The 12,824-nt window shown below is 46.4% G+C and overlaps 1 protein-coding gene across 1 annotated transcript in view; it reads right to left on the bottom strand.

Annotated features, from left to right (window-relative positions):
• Positions 1-12,824, bottom strand: part of PSME4 (proteasome activator subunit 4) — a 1,396,200-nt gene that overhangs the window by 732,859 nt on the left and 650,517 nt on the right. Inside the window, exon 29 of the mRNA XM_069234194.1 lies at positions 7,974-8,110. Coding sequence (XP_069090295.1) covers positions 7,974-8,110 — 137 coding nt within the window. The remainder of the gene's footprint in view (positions 1-7,973; positions 8,111-12,824) is intronic.

Below are 12,824 nucleotides of genomic sequence, written 5' to 3'. Positions count from 1 at the left end.
GGTGATGCCGTGGGGGCGGAGGATGTTGGCGAGAGGAGCCATGTAGATGTTGAAGAGGGTGGGGCTGAGGGAGGATCCTCAGGGGACCCCACAGATGATCTTGGTGGTTGTAGACCGGAAAGGAGGGAGGCAAACTCTTTGGGTTCTTTTGGAGAGGAAGGACGTGAGCCAGTCCAGGGCCTTGTGGCGAATTCCGGCGTCAAAAAGGCATGCACAGAGGGTTTGGTGGGATACAGTGTTGAAAGCTGCAGTGAGGTCTAGGAGGAAGAGGGCGACGGTCTCGCCCTTGTCCACTCTGGTCCTGATGTCGTCGGTGCAGGCGATGAGGGCGGTCTCAGTGCTGTGGTTCTTGCGGATTCCAGACTGGGAGGCGTTGGGTATGTTATTTTCTTCTAAAAAGCGAGACAGTTGTGCGTTTACTATCTTCTCAGCGACCTTTGCGGGCAGCGGGAGAAGAGAAATGGGTCAGTAGTTTGTGAAGTCTTCCATGTCTGCTTTGGGTTTTTTGAGAAGAGCGTTGACTTCGGCGTGCTTCCAAACGTCTGGGAAGGTTGCGGTGTCGAAGGAACTGTTGATGACGGCACGGAGCTGGGGATCGATGATTTGGCTGGCCTTGTTGAAAATGTGGTGGGGGCAAGGGTCTGTTGGGGAGCCTGAGTGGATGGAGTTCATGGTTTTGCGATTTCTTCATCGTTGGTGGGGGTCCAGGTGTTTAGTTGGTTGGTGCGGCAGGGTGTTGTGGTGCTGGTTGTGTCGGTGGTGGTGATGGTGGGTGCTGATGATGTTAAGCTGTTGTGTATGTCTGAGATTTTGCGGTGGAAGTAGTTGGAGAGGGAGTTGCAGAGGTCTCGGGAGTGTGGAGAGTCGATGGTGCTGGATTTGGGTTTGGTGAGTTCTTCGACGATGGCAAAGAGTTCCTTGCTGTTGCATGTGTTGTTGTCTATGCGTTCTTTGTAGAAGGACCGTTTGGTGGTCAGGATGAGTAGGTGGGGTTTGCGCATGGCTGTTTTGAGGGCAGAGAAGTTGCACATTGAGGGTTCTTAGCACAAGGCTTTCTCAATTTTTCAGCATTCTTGTTTGGAAGCCTGGAGTTCTGTGGTGAACCAGGGGGCGGTCTTGATGGTGCGGGTGTTGTCGTTTGTTTTCAAAGGAGCGAGGGAGTCTGACCAAAAGGCTGCTATGGTTGAGTTTCAGCCAGGGCAGAATGTCTGGGTTCTGGAGCCTGTGGCTCCCAGGTTACTTCAGGACAAATGGAGTAGCCCTTACCTAGTGCTAGAAAAGAAGAGTCAGGACAACTACCTGGTGGTCCTGGGCACTAGTAGGACCCCCAGGAGGGTGATCCATCTTAACCACCTTTAACTCTATCATGACAGGGCAGATGTAAATATGTGAATGGTTACAGATGAGGACCAGGAAGCAGAGAGTGAACCTCTCCCTGATCTCCTCTCCACTGACCCCAAGGATGGCTCAGTAGATGGAGTGATCTATTCAGAAACCCTCTCCGGCCAACAGCAAGCTGACTGCAGGAAGGTCCTCCAGCAGTTTGCTGAGCTCTTTTCATTGACCTCTGGTCAGACACACCTGTGTACCCATGATGTGGACACAGGAGACAGTATGCCTGTCAAGAATAAAATATTCAGACATTCTGACCAAGTCAAAGAAAGCATCAAAGTGGAAGTCCACAAGATGCTAGAGTTGGGAGTGATTGAGCACTCTGACAGTCCCTGGGCTAGCCCAGTAGTCTTGGTCCCCAAACCTCACACCAAAGATGGAAAGGAGGACTACAGAGGGGTCAACTCTGTCACCAAGACAGATGCTCACCCCATTCCAAGGGCAGATGAGCTCACTGACAATTAGGTGCAGCTGAATTCTTAAGTACCTTTGACTTGACAGCAGGGTACTGGCAAATCAAAATGGCACCTGGAGCAAAAGAAAAGACAGTATTCTCTGCACCTGATGGGCATTATCAGTTTACTGCTATTCCCTTTGGCTTAAACAATGCCCCTGTCACCTTCCAAAGGTTGGTTAATCAAGTCCTTGCTGGCTTGGAGTCCTTTAGTGCAGCATATCTATATGATATTGCTGTCTTTAGCTCCACCTGGCAGGATCACCTGGTCCACCTGAGGAAGGTTTTGCAGGCCCTTCAAGCAGCAGGCCTCTTTATCAAGGCATCTAAATGTCAGATAGGGCAGGGAACTGTGGTCTACTTGGGACACCTTGTAGGTAGAGGCAAAGTTCAGCCACTCCAACCCAAGATCCAGACTATTCTGGACTGGGAAGCTCCAAAAACCCAGACTCAAGTCATGGCATTCATTGACTTGACTGGGTACTACAGGAAGTTTGTGAAGGGATATGGATCCATAGTGGCACCCCTCACAGAACTGACCTCTAAGAAAATGCCCAAGAATGTTAACTGGACCTTGGACTGTCAAAAGGCCTTTGACAACCTGAAGCAAGATATGTGTACAGCACCTGTTTTGAAAGCTCCAGATTATTCAAAGCAGTTCATTGTGCAGACTGATGCCTCTGAAGATGGGATAGGAGCAGTCCTGTCCCAAACAAATGATGATGGCCTTGACCAGCCTGTTGCTTTTATTAGCAGGAGGTTACTCCCCAGGGAACAGCGTTGGAGTGCTATTGAGAGGGAGGCCTTTGCTGTGGTTTGGTCACTGAAGAAGTTGAGACCATACCTTTTTGGTAATAACTTCACAGTTGAAACTGACCACAGACATCTCAGACGGCTGATGCAAATGAAAGGGGAAAACCCTAAACTGTTGAGGTGGTCCATATCCCTACAGGGAATGGACTTTGCAGTGGAACATAGACCTGGGACTTCCAATGCCAATGCTGATGGCCTTTCCGGGTTCTTCCATTTAGACAATAAAGACTATCTTGGGAAAGGTTAGTCTCATCCTCTTTTGTTTTGGGAGGGGGGGTGTGTTGTGTAGGGAAATGCCTCCCTTGGCATGGTTACCCCTTAAAGTTTTGCCTTTTGTTGATGCCTGTTATGATTGAAAGTGTGCTGGGACCCTCCTAACCAGGCCCCAGCACCAGTGTTTTTTCCCTAAACTGTACCTTTGCTTCCACAATTGGCACAGCCCTGGCACACACACAGTCCCTTGTAAATGGTACCCCTGGTACCAAGGGCCCTGTGGCCAGGGTAGGTCTCTAAGGGCTGCAGCATGTATTATGCCGCCCTGGAGACCGCTCACTCAGCACAAGCACACTGCCTCATAGCTTGTGTGTGCTGGTGGGGAGAAAAAGACTACATCGACATGGCATTCCCCTCAGAGTACCATGCCCACAACCCACTGGTTGTGACATAGGTAAGTCACCCCTCTAGCAGGCCTTACAGCCCTAAGGCAGGGTGCACTATACCACGTGAGGGCATATGTGCATGAGCACTATGCCCCTACAGTGTCTAAGCAAAACCTTAGACATTGTAAGTGCAGGGTAGCCATAAAGAGTATATGGTCTGGGAGTTTGTCAAACACGAACTCCACAGTTTCATAATGGCTACACTGAAATCTGGGAAGTTTGGTATCAAACTTTTCAGCACTATAAATGCACACTGATGCCAGTGTGGGATTTATTGTAAAATACACCCAGAGGGCATCTTAGAGATTAGAGGATTCCCCCAATAGGAATAGGAATGTGCCCCCCTCCCCTCTGGGTGGAGGCACAAAGAGGGTGTAGTCACCCTCAAGGACAGTAGCCAGTGGCTACTGCCCCCTGACCTAAACACACCCCTAAATTTAGTATTTAGGGGCGACCCTGAACCCAGGAAACCAGATTCCTGCAACCTGAAGAAAGAAGGACTGCTGACCTGAAAGCCTCGCAGAGACGACGGAGACACCAACTGACTTGGTCCCAGCCCTACCGGCCTGTCTCCAACTCAAAGAACCTGCACAGCGAGCGACGCATCCAGCTGGACCAGTGACCTCTGAGGACTCAGAGTACTGCCCTGCACTTAAAGGACCAAGAAACTCCTGAGAACAGCAGCATTGTTCAGAAACTGCAACAACTTTGCAACTATCAAACAACTTTTAAAGAGACTCTCCCTTTCAGCCGGAAGCGTAAGACTTCACACTCTGCACCCAACACCCCGGCTCAAGTCCAGGACAACAAACACCACAGAGAGGGCGCCCAGGTGACTCCAACGACGTGGACACCCTGAGACGACCTCCCTGCACGGACATTACAATGCCTGCAGAGAGGATCCAGAGGCTCTCCATGACTGTGACTGCCTGGTAACAAAGGAACACGACGCCTGGACCGAGCACTGCACCCACAGCCCCCAAGACCGAAATGAACCACCTACCAGTGCAGGAGTGACCAGCAGGCGGCCCTCATCCTAGTCTAGTTGGTGGCTGGCCCGAGAAGCCCCCTTGTGCCCTGCCTGCATCACCTAAGTGACCCCGGGGTCCCTCAGTTGCTTTCTATAGCAAACCCGACATCTACTTTGCCTACTGCACACGGCGGCCCCTGTGCCGCTGATTGTGTGTTTTGTGGGCTTATGTGTCCCCCCCAGTGCTCTACAAAATCCCCCTGGTCTGCTCACTGAGGACACAGGTACTTACCTTCTAGCAGACTGGAACCACAGCACCCCTGTTCTTCAGAGGCACCTATGTGTTTTGGGCCCTCCTTTGACCTCTGCACCTGACCAGCCCTGTGTTCCTGGTGCTGCGGCTTTGGGTTTGCTTTTTACCCCCAACGGTGGGCTGCCTATGCCCAGGAGACTGACTGTGTAAGTGCTTTACTTACCTACAAAAACTAACCAAACTTACCTCCCCCAGGAACTGTTGATTTTTGCAGTGTCCAATTTTAAAATAGCTTATTGCCATTTTAACCAAACCTGTGTGTACTACTGATTTAAATCAAAGTTCTATGCTTACCTGTGTGAAGTACCCTGCATTTTATGTACTTACCTATCATCTTGAATCTTCTAGTTTTAAAATAAATTAAGAAAATATATTTTTCTATATAAAACCTATTGGCCTGGAGTTAAGTCTTTAAGTGTGTTTCTCATTTATTGCCTGTGTGTGTACAACAAATGCTTAATGCTAACCTCTGATGAGCCTACTGCTCGACTACACTACCACAAAATAGAGTATTAGTATTATCTAATTTTGCCACTATCAACCTCTAAGGGGAACCCTTGGACTATGTGCACACTATCTCTCACTTTGAGATAGTATATACAGAGCCAAATTCCTACACACGCCAACCGAAGTTTACTGCCGGGCCGCCATGAGCTTCAGAGACTGCTCTCTCAAAGCTTTTGGGGCCGTGGCCCGGCAGTCGGAACACAACTTCGAGTCGTGGTCTCTGTCGAGGCACCAGATTGGGGTCCGTCACTGACATGGCGCGAGAGCAGGCCTCACTCGCCTTGAATCTGTCTTCCTCTGTCATCCACGCACAGCTTCAAGAAAGTGTTGACAAAAAGATCGAAAAAAGCCTGCCAAAAAAGGCAGAGGGTAGGTTGAATCCAGACCTGCGCTTTACTGGCGCGGAAGGAAAAGAAATGACGTACGCGCACCGGGGTGGTGCCTTTACAGGTGACCGTGACTTCACAGACGGCTCCAACGACACCGATGATGCCATGCGGATCCAAACAATGGCACCCGATGGCACGCACAGGGTACTTACTGCTCAGCAAAAAAATTCCGGATTCGAAGCGGACGCCAGTAAATTTTAAGGTAAAGAATCTGCAGCTAGAAGTCTCTATAAGATGAAGTTAACATCAATTCTTTGCTAAAAAAGGCTCTCGTGAATTTCTAAAGGAAGTCCCATCTCCACCGTACTCACTTAAGTGTCTGGGTTTCCACCCTCCAGCCACAGAAATGCAGGCAGTATACGCCCACTGTCCGGTGAAGCTATACTCACCCTCAATCTCGTGCAATGCTAAACCAGTAAAGTATACAAAAATGTGATGGATGGAATGCTTTAATTAATCTCAACCACTGGTAATTACCTAGGCCACTTCCCAGTCTATTGTTATTTTGCACACCATGCCACCTCAGTTGTGAACCCAGCTGTATGCAAATCAGTTTTGACCCTGCTGCAATGGGAACAGTTCAGCCTGAGGTACCAAGCCAGGCCCTTCCTGAACCGGAACATAAGCAACCCAGGACCAGTTTCGTCCTAGGTTCTGGGGACCCAGGACCAGTTCTAGGCTGCTTGTATTCCGGTTCCGGGAGAACCTGCATTGGCAGTTCGGGCGGGACTGTTCCCATAAGGAGCTGACCTGCATATTCCTGGGTCTAAACTGAAGTGGCATGGTAGGTGAAAACAATGGACTGGGATGTGGGCCCAGATGATGGATTGGGATGCAGCTCAAGCGACTGCCAGTGGCAAACATTAATTCAAGCATTCCATCCATTACCTTGTTGCTACTCCATGTTAAACCAGGGCAGCCAAAATGGATGACGCTGGTGTCTGTACTCAGCTCACAGAAACAAGTCACAATACCCTAAATGTGACACAAACCGCACATAGACACAGTCTATATACATACAGAATGTCAGTGCAAGGCTCTGGGTTACATATAACAGCATAAATCTTGAGGAGAGGATCAGGAACCACGCTCTCACAGACAGAGAATATGGTATGAACATATTACAATTCATGCTGCAACCATGCTTTACATGAAGTACATGATTTACCCAGGGCATGGGCTGTATTCCACTGCCATCATAAGAGGGCACACTTGGTGACAGGCTCAGTCACAAGATAAGTCCTGGACCTCACACTGACAGTGCTAGGCCTTTGTGGACACACTATGCTAGCATGAAGCCAGAGCCAAAATAGAACACAGGATAGCAGTTCCACACAGAGTCAGGTATGTAGGGCAGAGGTAAACTAAACCTATACCATCTAGAAGACATTCCCATCCCAAAACGTGGCTGCAACTTTCTGTATTCTGTTGGTGTTACTGGGCTGCACAGTACAGGCTGAGGTAGGCCAGACTAGTGAAGACCAGTTTGGGAAGCATAGCTTTATGAATTACAGAGTGGGGAGAGAGTTTTAGTATGGAAGAATTGCAGCGTTGGGTGTTAGGGCAGTGGGCAGAATATGCCATTTCTGATTTTGCTCCTTTTGTTTACCATGTGAGCTACCAGGAGAAGGATTAGAATAAAGCTGTTGTTATAACTGTGCTAAAACATGCCAGGAGCAGAGAGGGAGAGAAAGAAAGATGCACAAGAAAAATGCAGCCTGGATGCTAAACTGTTTGGATGTGATTTTAATGATGGGAGTTTATACTTTTTTGGGGGGGGATCTGACATAACACAATTCAAGCCCCAATAAGTAGATGAGGGTTATACTGAGAGCTTTTCGTTACAACAGAAGCATCACAAACAAGAGGTGTTGCACACATCTTTCAGGATATTTGAATGAATTAAGTTTAGAGAAACCAGGGTGCGAGAGGGAAGAGGAGAGGAGCGTAAAACTAGGACAATATTACACATTACATTGCATTATATTGCATTGTTTTGCTTTTTTGTAGAGCACACAAGGAAACTGATAAAGAAACTGACCCCTTGCTCTTTAGTTGGGTACATTTGAGGCACATAATTGGGGTGCTATGTGCCCTCATGCCTTTGGGCTTGGTTCCACTGCACCTGGCACATTGATAGCTACACCACTGTACAAAACAGCAGGTTCAGGAATACATATGCACAGCTATTCTACAACATCTCTAAATCCTGCAAGTATTACAGTGCCACAAAAGGAACACTACAATCAAGTAAAGCAGCTGGCTGCCATTTATGAAAGATGGAAACTGATGATGGCAGGCAACTGATGTAAGCAAACCGCAGCAACATTAACTGTCCACGTATAAGGACACAGTTTAGCTAGTGGAAGATTCTGCACTAGATCCTTTATAATAAGATGGTACTGTAGTCCATCTATGAATTTAACACTTTGCAGACTCGTATATTATTCAATATGCTCAAATCATGCTCACTTACCGCACAGAGTCTGCATTTTTTTCTTTCTGTTGTTGAATTCCTTGTGTCAGCTCATCTGAAGTGAGCACTGGTAGGCTTGAGGTTCGTGCTTCTGACATCTGGATCAAAACAGCAATCTCTACACATTTCTCTGGGATCTGTTAGCAGGTGAAAAAACGAATAAATTTCCCACTTGTAGTAACTTCTGTAATGTTATCCCCCAATGCACTCTTAATTCAAAATGTGTGAGAATCTCTAACACTTACGATTAACCTATTTTACAACTGGACAAATAAAAAGGCCAACCGTGGAAACATCACCTCATGCCTGTAGCTCAGTCATCTATGCAAAACAATGAATATTCATTGAGTAGTTCTTCAACAACCTCAGAATAATATGACAATATTCCAGAGGGCTTTAGACCAACAGCACAGAAGTTACAACATGTGTGTAACTTTTTTGTGAGGCTATGTCCAGCCCCTTTGTTTGCAAAGCAGAAATGAATGGGAGGTAGATGATAATTACAGATCAAACTGATCAGGTGAATAAAATGTTCATGAATGTTGTAAGATCAGCTTGCATGTCACAGAACCGGTGTCCATGGCATAGTGATGACAGGCAACATTTATGGTGGCCCCTGTAAATGGTCACAATACTACCTTACCAGGTATGTGGTAGGTGACAGTGAATGAAGCTATGCGGATTATGTTTGAGACAACAATTACAGGTGAACAACGATTTAAGGTGGCAACTGGGTATGTAATTAGCAATCAATCCTGCATACATTTAGCTGCCAGAGAGGTTTGCCATACTTTAGATTATACTGTTGGGTGCCTCGCTCATTAATGCGAAAAATGCTGTGTCGGGTCTAACCAATTCCATTCTATCTTAACAGCATAGAAACCAGAAAGACTTGCACAAGACTGCTACCTGGCAGATAAAACCTGAAGCTACAGTATGGTAATAGAAGCACAAGTCCTACCACCACTTTGTGGAAACAGTTCGTACTCTACTCCATGTGGTTCCGGCTTAGTTTTTGATAAAGTTGAGGAAATACGTTGACAGTTATTGTCACTCCAAGCAACTGCAAATACCAATGCTGTAGACTGATAATTCTGATGATGTGAATAAGGAGCTGCATTTCTGATCAAAGCACACTAGAAGGTTAAAAACTATTCAAAAGATGAGATAAGCAATATTTGTTCACTCCCCAGTAGAAGGTTTTGTGGATTATACTTTTGAGTTGAATTCTATGTTTGATCACTAGCCAATGACGTTGCCTTGGAAGCAGTGTGACATGGCTGAATTTCAAAAGCTGAAAAAGTAATCTAACAGCTATGTTCTGGACACTAGCTTCAGCAGGCTGCCAGCTGGCAATCGAGGTACAGACTATTACAGCAGTCCAATGTTTAAATGACATGCTGAAACAATGTATTTGTGCAAATAAGACACAGAGCATCTCAGAAAGTAAAATAACTGCATTATTCATTGATTTGTTGCTTCAAACAGGTCAATGTCGAGAACCAAACAAAAGGATTTGATTGAAATCAGAATTTGGCATTCAAGACTAGAACATAACACTTTGCATAAGGACGTCGCACTAAAGAAACCAGGCACACTCGCCATCCTTCCTTGGTCAGGTGTCCTTACACTCAGGCAATGGAGGAGAAAATGTCCAAGTCCGCCTGCCTTACTAACATTTCCCTGCACAAAGGAAGGCTCACATAACCATCCACTCTATGAAAGTTCCAAGCAATGACTAAAGAACTACATTTCAGATTGAGCTTGATACCAGGTTATTAGAAACTAAATTATCTGTCAACCAATGAAAGATTTTTTAGAGAGTGTGTTGGAAAATAAGATATATATTTTATAATGTTTCTATCTGGCTTATTCTGAAAACCTGTTTTATTGAATTCTTACATGACCTATAGAAACCACCTCAACTTTAGTAGATCTATTACTGAACTTCCAACATGTTACTAGACACTACAAGCATTTCTGGAATGTAACTTCTGACTAGAATATTCCATTCAATATATAGCATATATCTTAGAGGAAGGCAAGGTTAAACCAGAGACCTGTACCAGACTTCCTTGGTCGGACAGCAGAAAGGCTTTTTATAACCAGATGGACTGCTGAAGCTCCAGAAGACTGCTATGAAGCTGACTCTTCATCTGAGGTCATAAGCCTCTGAGCTCCACATTTCCCAAATCGCTCCACAACCCAGTAGTGATGCACCTGACACCACCTTGAACTCGGGATGCAGGAGGAAGAGTGCCCTATCTCAGGTTAGGTGGGCATCCGTCAGCCACTAAAGCAAAACCTGTGCCAAATTCCTTGAGCCCTGAATACAGTTAGAGAGGCGTCCATGATATTGAGACAACTGTGGTCCGGGGTGTCACTGCAGAACAAGGAGGATACAAGAGGGCAGGAGACCAAGAAGCCTTAGTCATTCTCACTGAAAACCACCACTGAAACCTAAAGATCAGGATCATAGCCCGAATGGTCCTGGACACCACGGTCCACTGAAGTGCCCCACTGAAATGAATTATTTGGGTGGAACTCAGCTGGGACTTCAGATTGTTGATGGTGAAACCTAAAAATGTCAGGACTCAAGTTCTTGTTCAGCGATGGTATATGGCTGACTACAGCAAGCCTACCTTTAGCAGCCAGTCACCAAGATATGGGAATACGTTTGACCCCCAACCTCCAAAAATTGGAAGCCAACACTGTCATCACTTTTGTGAACACAAGGGTCAAATGGGAGCATGGTAAATTGAAGGTGTTCCTAGGTCACGATGAGGCGCAGGTAACACCTTTGAGACTGCAGGATAGGTGTACGGATTAAGTGTCCTGCAAGTCCAAGGACACCATCCAGTCTACTGCGTCTAGATAAGACAGGATCAGAGCCAGCGTGAACATTCTAAGGATATCTTTCCTAGGGAAAACATTCAGTGGTTAGTGTTGTAAAATAAGACGAAAGCCCCTGCCCTTCTTTAGAATGTGGAAGTTGCAGGAGTGACCCTCTGAAAGTCATGGTGGTGTAGCAGGAAAGTAGGGTGGGGGACAGATGAATGGCAGGGGGCATCCACTATGAATAATTTGTAAGAGTGACCTGTCCAACATGATGGATCATCAGCCAGGGAGGATTACTACTGCCAGGCATAAGCCTGTAAGGGCAAACTTAGACAGTTTGGTAGCTGCTGTAAAAAGAAAGGATGAATTGAAGACTGCTGTCCCTGCTGACTTAAGAGGCCTGCAGCCTCAAAAGGACTCCATTAGGTGTTGTGGTACAGGCTTGGAGTCTGGGATAGTCTGTAAATTAATCCCCTGGGATATACACTTTCCGTACCGTCAACTGCAGAGCCAGGCCTTGAATGACAACAATCTCACCTCCTTGAATAACTTCAACAGATAGGGTGAAGTTGAAAACCTCTTTGACTTCTTACTTTTCTTTGTTTCGTGGGATTTACCCAAAAGCCCAGACAACTTTGACTGTGATGAAGATCAATGGCTCAACGACCAATCCCCAGACCTTACTCTTGCCTGGAGCGAGACTGCTGCTGCTTCACATGTCGACCGTTAAGCAGCTTGAGGGACTGCTCCCTCTGTTCCTCAGGGTGCATGGCGCTGCATTCGACGCAGGTCTTCGTGTCATGGTCGCACTCCAGGCACCAGAAGTAAACAAGATACAGGTCAGACACAAACATCTGTTGGGTGACAGATGCCACAGGGCTTAAAGCCAGCTTTCCTAGTGGACATGGCTGCCACACCAGGAGAAAGATCTAAAAAAACTTTAACAACATTTCCAAAATGTTCAGTGAAAAAAAACTCTGTCTGGATCTGAAACTGACTTGTGTGGAAAGAGGGGGTGTCAGAGTGCTGGGGTGCCGCCTATATAGGCACTGCACACATCAAATCCAGAACTGACAGAGCCATGCAGAGCTGAACGCTGCCACCTACCAGCACACAGAGGTACTTCCCACAAACAATTTCTGGAACCAGCCTGACGATAATTCTACGGTAAGGAATCTGAGGTTAAAAGCCGTCATCAGATGCAGACACTGCTTAGCAGGTGTTTAAAGCCTTAAAGATTGCATTGTGGTGTGACTATCCCTGTATCTTTCTACGCAAATTAGCCTTCTTCTCAAATATCCTGGAGTCATCAAAAGGCATGTCCATTTAGGAGGCATGCAAGTCTCCAGAATCTTGATGGCATCAAGATGTGCCTTCAGAGCATGTCACCGATGGCATTAGCACTGCCAATGCAGTTGGTAGCGTCCAGAGCAGCTCAGAACAAATACTTGGCAGCATCATGACCAACTCACACTGTTACAGCTAATGCGTCCCTGAGGTACTCCAGGATGGCCAGCAAGATGTTGCTGACAAAGTCCAATAGTGTGTGGGTGTACCTCTCCAGAAGACAAACTGAATTACTGGATCTGAGTGTTAGACTGGTTTTGGAAACACCAGTTCTTTTCAACTCCCTATCAGGAGACCTGTTTGGAAAGAAACTTGGATTAACTTTGCTTACGGACACTTGTAAATCAAGCTTTCCGATCTCTGGTACTTAGGCATTCCAGATCATAGGCAGCCAGACTATGTTACCTAGTCATACATATCTGACGAATAGGCATGGGCACAGCTTAGACCACATAGCCAGAAAGGTATTAGTAAGTTCTTTGTTTAATGGCAAAAATAGGTCAGATGAAGCTTGCTCTGATTAAAGAGTCTGAGTAAATACATTTATTTTCACTTACATATTGGGTAACTTCAAATATAGAGTTTCAGCAGCCCGTCCAGCCACCAGAACATACAAAGCGCTTTCATCCATGGAGGACCCAGAGGAAGAGTTTAACTCTAATTCAG

Source organism: Pleurodeles waltl, chromosome 5 (genome assembly GCF_031143425.1).
Source record: "Pleurodeles waltl isolate 20211129_DDA chromosome 5, aPleWal1.hap1.20221129, whole genome shotgun sequence".
Classification (NCBI taxonomy): Eukaryota; Metazoa; Chordata; class Amphibia; order Caudata; family Salamandridae; genus Pleurodeles; species Pleurodeles waltl.
The sequence above is the reverse complement of the archived record's forward strand: the minus strand, read 5'-3'. Positions and strand labels throughout refer to the sequence as shown.